The sequence below is a fragment of the Rhopalosiphum maidis genome, chromosome 2 (genome assembly GCF_003676215.2).
Source record: "Rhopalosiphum maidis isolate BTI-1 chromosome 2, ASM367621v3, whole genome shotgun sequence".
NCBI classification, from domain to species: domain Eukaryota; kingdom Metazoa; phylum Arthropoda; class Insecta; order Hemiptera; family Aphididae; genus Rhopalosiphum; species Rhopalosiphum maidis.
In genome coordinates this window covers 36,999,388-37,017,158 of record NC_040878.1, presented here as the reverse complement: position 1 = coordinate 37,017,158, position 17,771 = coordinate 36,999,388, and the positions used below count along the sequence as shown (strand labels likewise).

Sequence of the window (17,771 nt, the reverse complement as noted above, 5' to 3'; positions counted from 1 at the left end):
AAACTGATGAGTGATGACTAACTAAAATAATATTAATAGTCAACCTATAGAAAATTATCATATTATAAGCATAGAGAATTTTAAATAAATAGTACTTTGTAACTGTGTACTAAGTTACTTTGCAATAAAATATATTGAAATCATTAGGTATATTAAACCTAAAACAGCTATATATGCTACATATATATATGAATTCTAAGACTGAGAATAACTATAATTACTCGTTGAGGTGTTACTATGACAGTATGACTAAGTCCACGACGAATATTAATCTAGAACTGTAATATTTTTTCTCTGAAAAATACTAGGAGCTCTTCTCGTATTTATATGAGTCCTAGTAGTGTCGTAAGTTAATATTGCCTATTATTATAATATTGATAAAGTTCCACTAAATACTGATCGTTAATATTATGTTGTGTATATGCACAATGTACAATACATCACTCATCTGCTTAATATTGGATTAAATATCTATATAGTATTTGAACGTACATTGTATGTATCATGTACTGACTATAATTATATGTATACATTATACAGTTATGTATTAAAACAGTGATGTGCTCACGGGGGGGGGAGATCTGGGTGTATAAAATATATAAGATTTATTTTATAACTATCCACACGTAAGAAGAGAGAACAGAAAAAAACATCGAAACACTTCAATTTTAGATTTTATAATATAAACTATATATATAACAATAAAAAATTATAACATAAATGGATATAGAAAATATTCACACTTGATAGATGCCCTCTTTTGGATTTTTTTGTATTATCTACATGAACAAAAAATTTAGGGTCTGTGACAATTCAAAAATGAGTATCCTCCCCTTTCAAAAAAGTTGAACACACCACTGTATTAAAATAAAGTAATAACTAAGAACTACATTTTGAGTTTACTACAACCAGATATTGATTTAGTTTGATGTTTAGATTAGAATATGAAATATCTACAAAATGAAATGCAAAGCTTCAATTTACGTACGTAAACTATATTTATTTGTATACTTGTATTTTTTAATATATTTTTATACATCAGTATGTCCAGGGGCGGATCCAGCATGTATTTATGGTCGGGGTACTTTATAGGAAAAATTATATATAATAGAGATTATATAGCCCCCCGTTAAAAAAAAACAATATGATAATAAAAATATATGTTTTTTAATATTATTTTTTTTCCAACGGGTGTGGCACAGTTCTCCCCTCCCTGGATCCGTTCACGAGTACGTCACGTAATATTTTGATAACTAAAGAGCGAGATAAATTGTAAACAAATTCTATTTTCTTGAATGTACAAGATAGTAGATAATATATTCGTACTTAATAATTAATATGATTATACAAGTATAAACTAAATAATGTGTTATATGCGTTAATTTATGAATCTGTAGTATCATCATCAGCAGGTACAACCAAAGTATCGGGTTCTCGAGTTGAGTCCAAAGCTTTGTGTAATTTTTCTAATTCCAACATTTGCGTAGTGTAATGTTTACCTTTTTTTGGTGGTTTCATTATCAGTCGAAGGTTAGGTGACATTTTTAATGCGACGACCGTACTTCTAAAATGCAAATACAATTTTCCTATTAAAATATTTAAGTAGATAATATTTACTAACAATATAGTTAAATGAATGATTACTTTGAGCTACCAACAATTATTACAGGCATCCGCCAATTAAACGCCAACTTAGTAAGCTGGTATTGACTTTCAGGTTGTATAGGTTGACAGCAAATACTTTTATATTTATCTGCGTCTAAGTCATAAAATACTACATCACAATCTTCGGTGATGACTCCAAAAACTGTACTTGAAAACGGTGACCAAAGAGCATCGGACACGCTCCATAAGAGATCAAATATCAAAAGTGGTATACTATTATATGAAACAAAAAACAAAAGGTTAAATTATAAGTATAAAACAAATATTTTTAATTTATAATAAATCTTTAAGAACACACTACAATCTTTATACATTGTACATAAAATTAACAATATAAATGCATAATACATAATATTGATAGTTTAAGAAATTTAGTTATACATACTATACATTTATACGATATTTAGGCATAGCCACATGGGTACATTTATTATTCACTGAAAAATTTAAGTTATGGCACCTAATTTAAAGTTTAACTAAAATTAGTAGGTATTATACATAATTTAGATGTAGCTTATACTGTAGTGTACAAAATTTAAATTGCAGTAAATATTTTTGTTACCATTTAAATCCTAAAAGGGCTAACAGTTGTATTGTGTTAATTTTAAACATATTTTTATAGATTTAACTTTTAATAAGACAATAACCATACTTACTCAGATTTATCTTCCCATATTTTAACCGTACAATCACCGCTACATGATAAATAAATGTTTGGATCATATTTATTATAATCAATTCTGTAAACTGACATTTCATGAGCTTTAAATTTTTGCATAAAAAATGAGCTCCATTGTGTATTACATTTAAATATATAGCCTTCATTGGTTCCAACCAAATATATCCCACTATTTTCGGGATGAAAAGCAATCGTTGTACCTCTACCTAAAAAGAAAAGTTAGAAGTACCTATAGAATATAGATCTTTAAGATATAAAATATAAAATATTTCAACAGGTATGCAAAGTAAATAGTTTACCAATTAACGTTTCACTAATTCCGCCAAGTGTTATTTGAGGTTCGATATCTAAAATTAATGTAACTATAATAGTTTTTGACATTTCACTTTGCATTAGTAACCAATTACAAACTGTCCCATCTTCAGATATAGAATAAAAATTTAATTCGCCATCGGGCAAATCTTTTACCCAAACTACCTAAATAATATTCAGTTATAAATCATAATAAGTATATACTATATATAGGTATACAATAATATGTTGTCATGTTGCACATTTTTAATAAGTGTTAAATATTTTATAGTAGTTATAAAAAAACCACTAACATTTATAAAATATATGCTCTATACATTACTATACATATTATAAAATGCTGCAGTTAATGTATGTACATCAAATGAAATACGCATAATACATATTTATTTTAAATTATTTTTAAATAACAAGTTCATTATCGAAGTACGATAGAATAGCGTGAATAGATTTGTGATATTATAAGGTATATACTCATAGTTTAAAGTTATATTTTATTGTATATATAGTAAATAATACCAATAACAATATATGTAATGCCGTAATGGTAAATTTTTCAAATCTCTACGTATATAACACTTCCTAAGTGACTACCTTAGTTTTATATCTATATAAAACTAAAATAACTATATTTTTAATTTTGTAAAAAATTTGAAATTGAAATAATGTCTATGAAATTGTGATATATACGTATTTTTGATATTTTGTGATTGCTGTAAGATATTCAAGCTTTTTTACTAACAAACAAAAATGTTATCATTCATAAATTGATGATTTAACACAAATAAATTAATAATTAATTATAATGTACCTATAATATTTATATTAAGATTTATAATCTTTAAAACTTTCATTGAACAATGAACTCCAATAAAACTTCTCATCACAAGCTTAGAGCTCTATGCTATTTTAAACACTTGCATTTTTTTGTATTTTTTCAATTTTATTTTAACTATTTTTGTATCTGTATTTGATTTTTGATTTGCTAAATAAAATTATTATTATTTATGTTATAAATTGAAAAAACATCAAAATACACAAGCCTTCACAATTATTCATTTTTAAAATAAATATTAAATACAAAATTCCCGTTTTCCATGATTTTTTTTTTTTTTGTTGTTATAGCGTTTTCCAATTATTTTGATCTAAAATTTTTACTATTTATCCCTCCTCCTATAGAAATCATAATAATAAAACTAATACAATCATCGTTCTGTTCAAAATCTAATTATAATTAGATATATCATAATCAAGAATAAATTAGAATTAAAAATACATAAAAATTCACCTGTCTTACACAAGCCATATGTTTAGTATTTACTGCATCTGTCATATATTGCGCTTCTTTTGTTGGCAAGCTAACGTTATATACAGCCAAATGACCATCATGGAATCCAACAGCCAGGAGAAACCCGTGATTTCGATGGAAGTCTAAACACATCGCTCCACAATGCGTCTGGTTTATGTATTCGGGGTATGATGGATTTTTCAAAGACCATAAGCATACATAACCCACATCTGGACTGTCAGTTAATGGTAAATGTCCTTGAGCTATTATAAAATAGATATATACTTCATACATAGACGAGGTTACTGTTTTGCGTTGACCCTAAGGGTGAATGGGCTGTTATCACATACAATTACCAATTATTAATATATTAATTATTTTTATTATAAATACATGACACTTTTAAAACAAATATAAAAAACATTTACAGAAATAAAAAATAGAATAACTCATTTGGTAAATTAGACAATTTAATATTCTTATATAATATGACAAATTAACAAAGTTAATATGATGTGTACAAACGTTAGTTGACGTCTTATTTTATTTCAAAAACTTTAGTACTTTTTTATATCCATAAATAATTTAACTATTAAATTTTATTTTGTTAATTTATTTAAGTTCAAATGTTAAAAGAACAAATTTATATTCAAATCGAATAAAAAATGTTTACTTAACTAAATATTTTTATTAATGTAGGTATTTTAGTATTAGCTTGTAAAATATATAATACTCACAAGTTCCTAATGTAACAGCAAACATGTCGAAATAATCTGGGCTCCAACTAATATCAGTCACGTATAAATTTTCAGCTTTGTCATAAGTCATTGTCCACAATGGAAGTACTGTTCCATCTCTATTCCTAAATTGATCAGATGGGTCCTCATAGTATCGGAAATCTAAATGTAATATGTTTATTGGTTATAGTATACTAAAAAATATAACTCTGTATTGTACAAACTTTAAGTTTTAATTTTACCTAGTGTTACACTGTAACACGTAACAAGTAACTTAAATTTGTTAATACTAAATAAAAATACATATATAAATTAAATTTACGAAATTAATGTGACAATGTTATTATATTATTGAAATAAATCGACTATGGATTATAATTTTATGTTGTATAATACATTATTGTATACACCTTGTGCAATGGCATCCATTGTATTTAAGTTTATAATTCTTTCCAAAAATTTAGCAGTGATTAACATATTTTTTTCAGTTTGATCTTCAGTTATATCATTTTTTTTCTTTTTACTGGCACTCTTTTTACTTGCGTGAACAGCTATTTTATCTCTTTTTTCTTTTTCTTTTTCTTCTTGCTGCTTCAAGAAATCTTCATTATAAGCATCATAAATAATCCACTGTGTAGCATATGTACAAAAATCATTTTTTGTTGGTGGTGTAGTTTGAACTTCTTTATCCTAAAATATAGGTACAATCATTATAATTTGATATAGTAAAAGTACCTATAATAATTATAAATTACTCTTAAAATGATTTCTTCTGTAAGCGCACATCTCTCGAAAAAATTAAATTGATTCATAAGCTTTTTTGGTGCATTTCTTTTTTTTGCTGATGAGTTTATATTATTGGTAGTAGATTCTTCTTGTACAACTGCTGGTGCTTCTTCGTCTGAGTCCGATGTAGCTTTAGGTTTTGAAGTTTTTTCCTCGTCCATTTCTTCTCCTCCTTCTCCTTGGTCACCTTCTTCATTAGGAAAATCTCCCTCATCATCACTTTCTCCTTCCTCCACATCTTCTTGAACTCGCCCATCAACATTTTCATCTGTATCAATCTCAATATCTTTTTTGTTATGGTCAATTTCTTCTTTTACTTCTTCAAGTGTAGTTTCTTTATCGTTTTCTGTAAAGCATTCTGTTGTTTCTAAAATGATTAAATAATTTTAATTATTAAATAGGTACTTATGACTAATTTACTATTATCCGACTTAATCCGTCTAAAAATTAATCTATTTTTCTATCATTTTCAATTTTTCTTCAGTTGAAATATATAATACAAACCCAATAACAACAACACATTTTATGATTTTCCACTTCTTAATTCTGGATATATTTTTAATGTAAGCTCATAAAAGTTGAATACAGATTGTCAGATTCAACAAATGCTTAAAAAACTGACGTAAATCCAATATTGTTACGTTAAGATTGGTATTCGTGTTTATGAGTGTTTTTATAAAAAAATATGTATATTCATTATTAAAAAAATAAATTATGATGGCAAATCATAAAATTAACCATTGCTATTGTGTTATATGTTCATAAGTATTTGATTTTAAAACTTGTTTTTTTTTTTTTTTAATAATTTGTAAAGATGTTGTGAACCACACTATAAAATAATCTATAGAGGTTGGAAAAAAAATTTGTCAACACCTTTCTAGTCTCAAGGAATCTATTGGTATAATTTTTATTGAAAATTATTCAATAGTTTTAATCTATAGATGGCAAACAATAAGAAGACAATCATTTTTATACACTTAAGATTTATATTTACAACAATAAGTATAGAACTAACTATAATCTCGTGACTGTAAATATGTACGAGTATTATGGAAGTAGTTATTTATATTAATATATAGTAGGTATACTTAGCAGTCGGTGAATGATATACTCTTATAACTATTATAGTGTGAAATAATCTTCTACAAAGTATTGATTTCAGTTTTTTTTTTAATTTACTATAAATTAACGTAGTCTTCAAATCAATTAATGTGATAAACGGAAGAATATTTTTATATGGTACAAATGATCCGTCTCTATAGCTATATGATACTCGAGCAGTTAATTCCGGTGGTTCTGTAACTTGTAAAACGTTACTTATTGGTTCATCCAATTCCTAAAATATAACAGAAATATGTTTTAAATTCAAATAAAAATAGTATTATCTCTAATAGTTTAAGTGTTTGCTGTATATGTATATTGAGTTCGTTCTTTCCCCCTCTTTCCTAGATATTGATCCAGTGACGCCACTGAATATGGTCTCTGGAATGTGGCATACCATTCAACGGAAATAGAATGATGTATAACATAATAAACCTACTTATGTTATATATATCATATCTAATGTGTAAACTCTAATGTCCATCGTTTAATATAATGTCAATATATATATATATATATATATATATATATATATTATTATATGTTGATTATTATGTTTTATTTTAACATATTGCCATTAAATAATGCATCTTAATATTTCTAATCATAAAAGTTTTATAAATAGGTAGTTTATGTTTGTAAAATTTTATTTGTTAAAATACGGCATCATTTAAAAAAACAATACTGTTATTTGTTAGTAAATAAATAATATTTAAATAATATAATTTTCTCAATCTCATATAGTTATATTTATTTTGTATTAGTTACTGAATAGTTGATATTGATAAAATTATAAAAATAAATATCTTTTTTTTTAAATTAAATAGGTAATATATGTGTATATTGTATATAAAGATTTAAGAAAATATATAAAATTCCTTGTTTAATTGTATTTGACATTCATCAGATAATAATTAATACTATCACAAATTATTGAGGAATTTAACCTATTTCCGGAGTATTAAAGAATCAATTATTATTATTAATTTATAAGTGATATTTTAACTATAAAGTAATTGCCCTTTTATAGTACGAGTTTTAAAAATGTAAAATATGTTTAGTACATAATTACCTACTATTTTAGTTCAATTAATTTTAACTTATAGTCTGATAATTATTTTAAAATTATAGTAAATTTATTATCGATATGTAGAAATATCGAATACTAATATATTAGTATACATCATGCAATTAATATATTAAGAAAGACTATAACGCATTCGTGGTAGTATTGAAGTAATATAAAAATATTTTTTGTGTAATCAGATAAAAGTATTATGTTATATCATACTCATAAATGTAATTTATGTTTCTTTAGTCAATTCTAAGAAAAATAGATGTGTATTTTGTGTTATAAAAATGTTTAAATGTTTTCATATACTTGTATATTATATAGATAATGTAGACAATGCGGTATAATTGAATTTGAATAGTGTTGTACCTACAGTTCAATATAAAATATAAATAATTTTTTTTGTCGTAGAGAGCTTTAAGATACCTAATACATAGATTTAATAATATATTTTCTACCAAATACATTTTTTTTTCAAAAATTGATTACATTTGACATTTTAATTGCCTTGCGATAATATTTAAAAATAAATTTGCAATAAAATGAAATAAATTATTGGTTTATGGATAGTTTGGTACTTCTTCAGTTAATTTCAATTGGTCATCCGGCTTAATAGATTCATTGGATGGAACTCCGTTAATATCGTCTACAGGTTTAGCTATCTTTACTTGGCGTCTGGAAGGTTCTTTGTTGAATGGTTTTTTCTGGCCTGATTGAGACTATTTCACACAAATAAAAGTAAATTAGAAACAAAATGTAAATAATAATTCCAAGTGTAGCTTACTAATGATAGTCTTGTAGCTTTTTTGGCTGTTTGATCTAATTTTGGAGGCATTATTTTTATTTAAAGAAAATTAGTTAATAAAATAATAAAACTGAAACACTATACCTTCATTAGGTATTAACTAAATGTCTCTTATTAATCAGAATCATAAAAACACTGGCTTATTGTAAGTAAAAGTGCAATATGATGTGTATAACCATAGAAACTATATGTATTGATTTAACTTATTGTAGTAATACTTATGTTCTACAAGAAAAACATTTATACTTAAAATTATACTGGTGACTAAATAAAATATAACAAATTAGTACTTAATATTTACTGTGGAGATAAATGTGATACTTGGGTATTGGGTATAGTGATGAAATAGCTTGACTTTCGTCTCAGTTAATTTTTTTACCTTATGTAAAATCATTTTTGCACTTCTGTTTTATAAACATCGGTTTACCATTCAATATATACAAAAACACAAATATACTTACTAAATTATTAAATTACTGACTTTTACGGTTTTAATTTTGAAATTACTTTAGTTAGTTCATTAATATTATTTTTAAAAACATATTTTTTGTTATTCATAACATATAAATTATATATAGCTTATCAGAATATTCAACCATTAGCTGTTATAAGTAATATATTTAAAATAAAGAATATTAACAATATTTCAATATATTAAACTATAAAAATTTAAAGTAAATATTTAATCAGTGATTATAATGATTATATGTATTATTTAATTCATACATATTAATAATATATATATACCAACATAATTAATTACACTGAATCTCATGTCATTTGGGCGAACGTCAAATAGACGCATCATAATCAGTTAAACGAATGACAATATAAATAACGTATATGACATTTTGATGCAACTATTCGACAATAATTATATTATTATTTCAAGTAGATTATTATCATTATGAACTATAAGAAGTGTCTCTAATTGCACACGTAAAATATAGTAAAAACTTCTCGAAAAACGTTATTAATTGCAAAAATATTGTTATGTTTTTTTTATTTATTATATATTAAAAAAATTATTATAATATAGGTACATTATAATTTCAGATAATAATATTTCAAACATGTGGATCACATAAAATATATTCTATATTATAATCTAAGGATAATAATATTATAAAACATAAATCTTTTTATTTTTTATTAAAATAGAACTTTTACAAACTGTAACATATATGCAGTATGCACAATAAGCAAATAGGATATAATATTATGTAGATAATACTCACATGATAATATACTATAAGGAGGGAGACTTTCCAGTGACAGAACACTTATACAGTACTAGTATCGGTATTCAGGGGAGGGGCCACAGGGGCCATGCCCCCCTCATTGGCTGTATTTACTATTTTTTATTTTAAAAATTTATATTTATTTGTTTACATGAACGATGAACGCATACTACAATATGTCTTATTGTTCTATACAGTTTTAGACAGTGTGTGCCCCCCGCCACCCGTAAAAAAAATTTGGATACTATACGATAACTATTATGGATGATGATTTAATAAATCTCTGTAACAGCATTTTTTTAACCGACAAGAGGGGATTTTCTGGCAAGTTGCTCCGCTTTGAATGGCTGTAAGTGGGTTGGTTTGAGTGGCTAGTTTGGAGTAGAATTTTTTATAATCGTTAGATGCAACTGTGTTAGGTAATGGTTATTGATTTCAATGTTAAGGTCATTGTGGAGCGAATTGTTAGAAACATACCAAACCTCGGAAGTTAGTAAACGAAGAGTAATTGATTGGAATGTATGGATTGTTTTAATTTGGGATGCTTTGGTACAGCTCCATATCTGTTTTCCGTAAACCCAAACGGGCGATGGGCCTAAAAAACATAAAAGCATACAGTGGCGCAACTAGGAAAAAATTTCGGGGGGGATTACATTATTACAATATATATATATATATATTAGATAAGTACATAGGTTATTAAACTAAGCCTCGAAGAAATTTCGGGAGGGGTTAAAACCCATTAACCTCCCCCCTGGCTGCACCATTGAAAGCATAGAATTAAAATAGATGCAATTTTTAATTTTATAAGCGCTTCTGTATATTGTATGATTATGTTACCTTATCTTAGTTCATTATCCAAAGAGCTTAGATTTATTCCCGCCAATTTTACGTGATTATTGCTTATCTGTTTAAAATTTTTATTTTACACTTGCTTGCATAAAATAATATTCAGTACTATAAATGATAATAAAACAATAATATTTTGGTTAATTCGGTATGTCGTATTACCGTTTGTATAGTGTATAACTTAGTTTAATAATATTTAAGTTTTAACTTGAATTCCTGCAGCCAGTTTTATTTTATTTTAATTGTTTCCATTCTTATTTTATAAAATTTTCTTGATCACTACTGGATCTAATTTTTAGAACTTAATATGGATTCTCCGTTTAAAACTCCATCAAAGAGGTCCATGTCTCAAAGATTACCATCCAGTGGTTCATCTTCACCATTTACGCCAAAAAGAAGTAGAATTAAACGGATAAGTAGTGAAGGATATGATTCTGTTTCCCGGATTTTGGCATTTGATGAATCCACTAGCTGTTCGCCTACTAGACGGAAACTAGATTTTTTATCATTTAGTCAAAATTCATTGCTACATAATGAAAATGAACGTATTCAATGTGAACAGACTACGCCTGTTAAGATTGAACAATTAAATTCTGAAAAACAAAAAATTTTATTATCTCCAAGTATTAAGGTTAATCCTAAAAGATTTAATATTTCTGAACAAGATAAAAATACTATTAAATCATCTTCAAGTAAAAGAAGTGGTTCAAATAACTCTACACCATCCAAAAAATCAAAACTATTAAATGTAATTGCAGGCTGTAAAAAAATAACTTCTTTTTTCAAACCTATTCAAGAAAAACCAGATTCTATTAAAAAAGATGTTGGTAATTATTTTTCCCCAGCTAAGCATAAAATCAAAGAAGAAAATATAGATTCTACTATTGAAAATTGTATTAAATCTAATATACAAATTGATTCCCCAAATAAAAATGATAATATTAATAACATTCAAGTTCAAACACCAAAAATATTTAGTGTTAGTTCAACCTATACAAATGAGCAAAAAACGAGTCCAAGAAGAAAAGTTATGAAGAGTCCAGTTTCAAATAAAACAAAAATGAAAGATGTTGCAGGACAAGTGACGCCAAGCAAAATCGAAAGTATAAATAATAGTCCTATAACAAGTCCAAGAATTTTGGAATATTTAGATAACAAAGTTGATATTTCTGGTGGTGATACATACAGCAGGTTTATTAAGTCAATTGTTCTTAAAACTGAAATCCTTTGTTTTGGTAAAGAAGACATAATGAAAAAAGTTAAAAGTGCTACTAATGATGAACTTAAAATTTATGGAAGATTGATAGCTAGAAAACATGGATGGATTCGTGCAAATGGACCTGATGGACTTCAAAAGTATAAAGAATTAAATCTATGTGATAATTTTGATAGTGTTTTAGAATCTTTAGCTACCAAACAATTAATAAATACAGGTATGCTTTTTACATTCTTTTTTTTTTTAATATCATTTATTTGACTTTTGATTTTAGATGTTACTTCTTGTGAACTTAATACCCTATTAAATATTCTAAAAACCCAAGAACTTAGAGAATTACAGAAGACATTCAATATTAAATTAAGTTCTAGCAAAAGCCAAACTAAACCTGAAATGATAAAATCATTTATTAACCTTGTAAAAAATCAAAGAACATTTTGTGGAAATTCAACCAGTAATTTAAAAGAACGGTTAATTTAACGCTATTACCTACATTTTGCATAATTTACTTAATTATAAATATATTCTGAATATTATATTTTTATTTCAGTGTCAAAAATATAATAGGCTACTGTTTGAAACTATCAGATACATCAAGAAATGATATAATGAGCTGCTTAATCTATGAATCATACCCTTATTTCAGTGGAGAAGAAAAAGACAGATTTCGTGATTGTTTTACCAAATTTTCTATGGTTGAAAAAAAATTACTAAAATTTCCTACATTTGAAGCAAAACGAGTTTCAATTAATTTCAGTTCAAAAGATAGCTTTGAAATGTGAGTGATTACCAAATAACCACTATTATTGTTTCATTATTTTATTATTTAACAATAACAGTATTTAATTTATTAATAAAAGTATTGTATATTACATAAATTATCATGTATTATGTATCAGCAGTTTATACTTTGAAAGTGTGGTGTGTGCCTAATTTGTACTAAGTGACAGGTTTATTATAATTAACTGATTTAATTAAATTTTAAAAGTATCTTTTTTCAATTTGAATAATACACTTCTATATTTTTTTTTTCATTCAGATTTAATATAAAGTTCAATTGTAAAATAAAATTGTTTATTTGTTTTATTTATAGTATACATTTAATATGAAATTATTGATTCTAGGTACAAAATTGCTTTGAATCTTCGCCATGAAGTTCAGTTACTTTTAGAGCAAAAAGATCACGAAAATGCAATTTTAGTATTGTGTATTGTATTTGAAAATTTTAAGTCAGCTGTATGTGATGAATCTATTATGTGAGTATTTTTTAAAAGTAAAAAAAAAATTACTACATTTTATACTATAAAAGGTGTCCCGCGAGGATTTACCCATTGCGATATCTCCTGAATATCGCAATGGGTAAATTCTCATAGGACACTGTATAATACAAGGGTTTTCAACATTTTTTTATCTACGGCTCTTCTGAGTTTTAAAACAATTACAGCCCCCATACAAATAATCAAAGTGATAAAACATGATAAAATAAAATAAATTGTACTTTTTGTCCCAGATGCTGAGTTCACATATTAATAACCAGCGATGCTCTTTACTACACGAGTTGAAAACCCCAAATATAATGGTATATTATAATCATATTTGTTTTTGTTTTGGTATATTTAGAGAATCTCTATCAAATATACCTACCTATTTACGAAAATACTCTGCAATATCTGTGTATGCGCATACATTGTTCAAAAATATAACAATATTAAAAAAATGTACCAGTAATGTAAACTTGGCCAAAGAAGTGTTGGAGTTTTTATTAAAACATAAAGAATTTTCAATGTCAAAAAAAGCTCATTTACATATTGAATTAGCCAAAGTTTTTGAATTACAATACAAACAATTAGATCTTGTAAGTATATTGAAGGTTATTTTAATTTTTAGGTATAAATAAAATCTACTCATAATATGTAGATAATTTTTAGAGTTCTTTCTGGAGCATTAACTTTGATTTTTGATCAGCTACTCATTTATCTTAATGCGAGAAGACTTGCAATGATAAATTATTTTAAAGATATTTCAATAACAATGCAGGTTTAATAATAAACATACAAAATAATTATATCCCTTCCATTAAATAAACTATAAATTATAATAAATATATTGTATTGTAGTGGAAATTAATCAAATGGGAAAATATGAGATGACAGTAATCCTTATTTTACCAAATATTTGTGGAAAAGTTGTTAAAACAACTAGAATTTATTTTAGATTATTTTGAGCAATTTTCTCCGCTATATTTTTTTTAGTTTCAATTATAATAATATAACATTTTTGTTTTATAATTACTAAATCTAATTAATTGTTTCATTATCTACCCTATCATAATTTGTAATTTTATCTACAAGTTAATTCATAATATTATAATCTAATATAATTTGTGGTATCATGTATTTTTGTAAACTTATAATAATCCAATATTTGAATATCAGAAATTATTCTGGCGGAAGAAATGTGCTTGCAATATAATATGTATAATCCTTTTTAGAGTACTATTTTAACTCAAATTCCAATTTTTATTCATTACTATTTGAAGTTTTTTGATATGATTATTTCTTTCTATACTAAATGGTATTTTTAGAAAAAAAAAATTTAATTGCTAAATTCTTTACTTTTTCTTCAGTCTAAGTATATATATATTTTCTAACTTAAATTTCAGGCAGCAAACGTAATACTTGATGGCCTCAAGGATGATAATATAACTGAATTAGATCGTCAAATTTTATCAAAAAGAGCAGTGATGTATGCAAATCGTAAAGGCAGGAAGTTGGATAATGAGTTAAAAAATGAACTGTTGAGTGTTGCTTCAAAACCAGGAAAAGAACCACCTAGTACAACAATAAGTGGAAAAATAATTTCTGTTAAAGAAAAGTATAGTAAACATTTATTTCTTTTTTTTAATAATAGTATTTATTTTATCCTAGTAAGAGTTATAACTTGCAAGACAACTGTATAATTCATACAACACATTATTATTTGCATTATTTAAAAATAATGTTTAAGCAATACTTTTTCCAAATGAGTTAGGAAAAATAGCACAACTGCGCCTGGTTGGAATCCTGTAATTGGTCAGCATGTATCGTTACTTGTTGTTGTCGCGAGCCACGTGACTGCATCTACAAACTACAACGTGTTTTTGTCCTCATTTTTTTCAAACTTATTTGGAATAGAGTATAGTTTCATATTGAAAACTATTAATCAGAAACTGAAGTTTTATACATTTTAATATTCATTAACTATGTATAATTTTAATTTGTAATATTACATTTAATAATATTTATTATTACTTATAGATTAGTATTTTTGTAAAAATATTGTATAGAATCAATTTTATGCTAATAATAAATTAGATTATCATATGATTATGCAATTCACAAATGGTAGATAGATTATAATATATTGCATATTATATGATATTATCTAAAACTGAAATGCAAATTTATGATGCCTAAATTAATCAGTGTACAATAAAGCTTCACATAATTGAAGAATTAATTTGAAATTTAAAAAATCCCTTTAATCCCATGTCTTTAGAAAGTGTAACTAGTTTGATACTATATCTTTAATTAGAGAACATATTTCTCATCCTAAATAAATATGTAAAAACAAAGTTCTTCAGCCTTATTAATCAATATTCAATTATATAATATTTTGGTTTAGAGGTTCATCTGGTCGTAAGCAAGTTTATTTAAAGATGACTGAGAATGGGGACTGTCATTACATGTCTGTTGAAGAACTAGCCTTATTACACTATAAAAGTCAAGGATTTTTGAATGGTAATTATTCAATTATTTACAATAATTATTTATTTATGTTTCATAAATATTGAATGTATCATTCATAACATTAAATGTTTATATTTATAGGATTGCATGACGAGGGTCAGCTTATAAAGTCAATGTTCTTACTGTGTTTTTGGGAAATAATATATGGTAGTTACATACCATATGTTCTTTTTATTAGCCCGTATCAAGACTGCCCTTTAGATTGGAGAACTCGTCATTTCTACAAAATTAGAGAAGAACAAATTAAAGTAAATTAAAAATAATTATTACTTATTTGGAGTTAATAGATTTTAAATTAATATTTAAGTATTAAAATAATTAAAAATTATTGTAGAACCGAATGGCAGAATTGAAAAAAATGAATGTTGATCAAATATGTGATATTTTGAAAAATTATTGTGATGAATACTGTGATACTCAATCTGTCGTAAATTGGAAATATATGAATGTTGACAACTTACCTCTGTGCCGGGTAAGCTTAACATTTTATAATATAATACATTATATTATATTGAGCTTAATCTAAAATTTAGATTTTACTAAATTTTATTTATTTATTATTGGTTTTAGACGTTATTAGAGTGTGTTGGAATAGAAGTGTTCCTTGCAATTGGCGATCAAATATTGAAAGATGGCCGAATTTATTTGCATGGCATGCCAGACCTTGTTGTTTGGGATGTTTCTAAGCATAAAGTAATATTATGTTATTAAATTCAAATGATATTTATTATTTATTAATAAGCAGGTCTCCGATTTTATAGCACTAAAAAGTACTTGATGTAAGTTATAACACAACAAATGTTGAGATATTTGTTATTTACCATAATAAGCCATTAAATAATTACATTTTTTTTTTATACATATATATTTTATTAGTTTATTACTTATTATGAGTAGTGTATTTAAATTCATTTTTATTTGTTCTTAAAAAAGATAATGGGTTTTGCTAGACATTTTAAAATTAATTGTTACAGATAAAAAAAAATTAATAGTTTATAACAGTTTACTTTAGATTAAATTTATATTCAAAGTAATATTAATCAAAATTATCTAAATAACAAAAAAAGAGTAAATTTACTATCTGTTCACATTTTTTTTTCTTTATATCTTGCTTTATTAAATTATGTTTAATGAAAATATAAAATAAATCTTATTTTAAAAATAAAAAAAAACTTAAAAAATAGCATTAAAAATTGTAAATATTAAAAATATGTGATACACAATGATGAAACGAACCTAAACTTTACCCGTTCACCCACTGCCAATTGTCATTACCCATAATATTTTTCTATAAATTGTAATAAATACTAGTACTAGTAATACTTATACTTAGTTATTGTTTGTCACTTTCATATTGGCACCCACTCACCTCTAAATCTTCAAAAAAATGGAGAAGCAATTGCTTCTCAAACACTACGTTTGTTTCACCACTGGTGGCACAATTATATACTTGAAATCTTTCATACATAAAACTATTTTATTGCTTACTCTACTATTTTTGAACATATTTTATAATAATTAACAAACGCTATAAAATTTTAACCCTGTTAGCTGGTAATAATCATAATAATTTACAATTAATTTTATCATTAGTGCATGTTTGTTGAAGTAAAAGGGCCAAATGATAAATTATCAGAAAAACAATACTCTTGGCTACTTAAACTTATGGAGTTTGGTGCTAATGTTGAAGTCTGTCATGTTGTTGGTTTGTACATAATACTTAACATCATTTTTTTTTTTTTAATTGGTTTTATTAATAATTTTAATTTTATTATTTTTTAGAAAATGGAGGAAAAAATAATAATTTTCAAAATATAGACTGAAATTTAACAAGGAAATTTGATTATTAATTTGTTTTATTTATACATTTGGATTTCATATTTTAAGTTAATCAAATTATATAGATTTCATGTTGAATATATTATATATATTTTATATTTTTATATTATTCTTATTACCATTGTTTACCAGAATATTTTTGTTTTAATTATCATATCATGTATCAGATATATATTTATTTTATTTTTAAATATAAAATATTGACTGTGTACCAAACGCTTAATTCTCAGAACTCATTTGAAGTATAATTATTTCAAAACAAATGATATTGTTTTAACACCTTAAAATTTTTCTGAAAACGACATCAAAAATAACTGATAAGCACTCAAGCACTGGCCACTGGCATTTAAATATTCCTAAAAGAACCAGCTGAGTAATCCAAGCGAGTGCTAA

General features: G+C 25.2%; 2 protein-coding genes across 2 annotated transcripts; one reads left to right on the top strand and one right to left on the bottom strand.

The window, feature by feature from the left end:
* Nucleotides 1–1,079: 1,079 nt before the first annotated feature.
* LOC113553842 (dynein intermediate chain 1, axonemal-like) lies at nucleotides 1,080–8,560 on the bottom strand. The gene is made up of 11 exons (XM_026957383.1): nucleotides 8,425–8,560; nucleotides 8,219–8,359; nucleotides 6,647–6,803; nucleotides 5,437–5,834; nucleotides 5,092–5,371; nucleotides 4,682–4,843; nucleotides 3,945–4,207; nucleotides 2,644–2,821; nucleotides 2,322–2,550; nucleotides 1,645–1,878; nucleotides 1,080–1,564 (listed from the first exon to the last, which is right to left on the bottom strand). Exons 1-11 carry the CDS (start codon nucleotides 8,473–8,475, stop codon nucleotides 1,384–1,386), a joined length of 2,274 nt encoding a protein of 757 aa, XP_026813184.1. The 5' UTR covers nucleotides 8,476–8,560; the 3' UTR covers nucleotides 1,080–1,383.
* A 2,109-nt stretch (nucleotides 8,561–10,669) lies between these two features.
* LOC113552790 (fanconi-associated nuclease 1-like) lies at nucleotides 10,670–17,377 on the top strand. Its single transcript, XM_026955718.1, has 12 exons — nucleotides 10,670–11,968; nucleotides 12,026–12,221; nucleotides 12,302–12,529; nucleotides 12,876–13,007; nucleotides 13,372–13,606; nucleotides 14,414–14,625; nucleotides 15,415–15,530; nucleotides 15,621–15,787; nucleotides 15,874–16,011; nucleotides 16,110–16,232; nucleotides 17,133–17,244; nucleotides 17,322–17,377. The coding sequence occupies exons 1-12, from the start codon at nucleotides 10,843–10,845 to the stop codon at nucleotides 17,360–17,362; spliced, it is 2,826 nt and encodes a 941-aa protein (XP_026811519.1). The 5' UTR covers nucleotides 10,670–10,842; the 3' UTR covers nucleotides 17,363–17,377.
* Nucleotides 17,378–17,771: the final 394 nt, after the last annotated feature.

Bases quoted from the DNA above. Each gene is read 5' to 3' on its own strand.
- LOC113553842 (XM_026957383.1), bottom strand. From the start codon at position 8,475: ATGCCTCCAAAATTAGATCAAACAGCCAAAAAAGCTACAAGACTATCA. The intron at 5,835-6,646 runs GTAAATTAAAAA...TAATCATTTTAG, and splicing joins GAAGACTACGTTAATTTATA to AAACAACAGAATGCTTTACA. The intron at 2,822-3,944 runs GTGAATTTTTAT...AATATTATTTAG, and splicing joins ATATGGCTTGTGTAAGACAG to GTAGTTTGGGTAAAAGATTT.
- LOC113552790 (XM_026955718.1), top strand. From the start codon at position 10,843: ATGGATTCTCCGTTTAAAACTCCATCAAAGAGGTCCATGTCTCAAAGA. The intron at 12,222-12,301 runs GTTAATTTAACG...TTTTTATTTCAG, and splicing joins ACCAGTAATTTAAAAGAACG to TGTCAAAAATATAATAGGCT. The intron at 12,530-12,875 runs GTGAGTGATTAC...TATTGATTCTAG, and splicing joins TCAAAAGATAGCTTTGAAAT to GTACAAAATTGCTTTGAATC.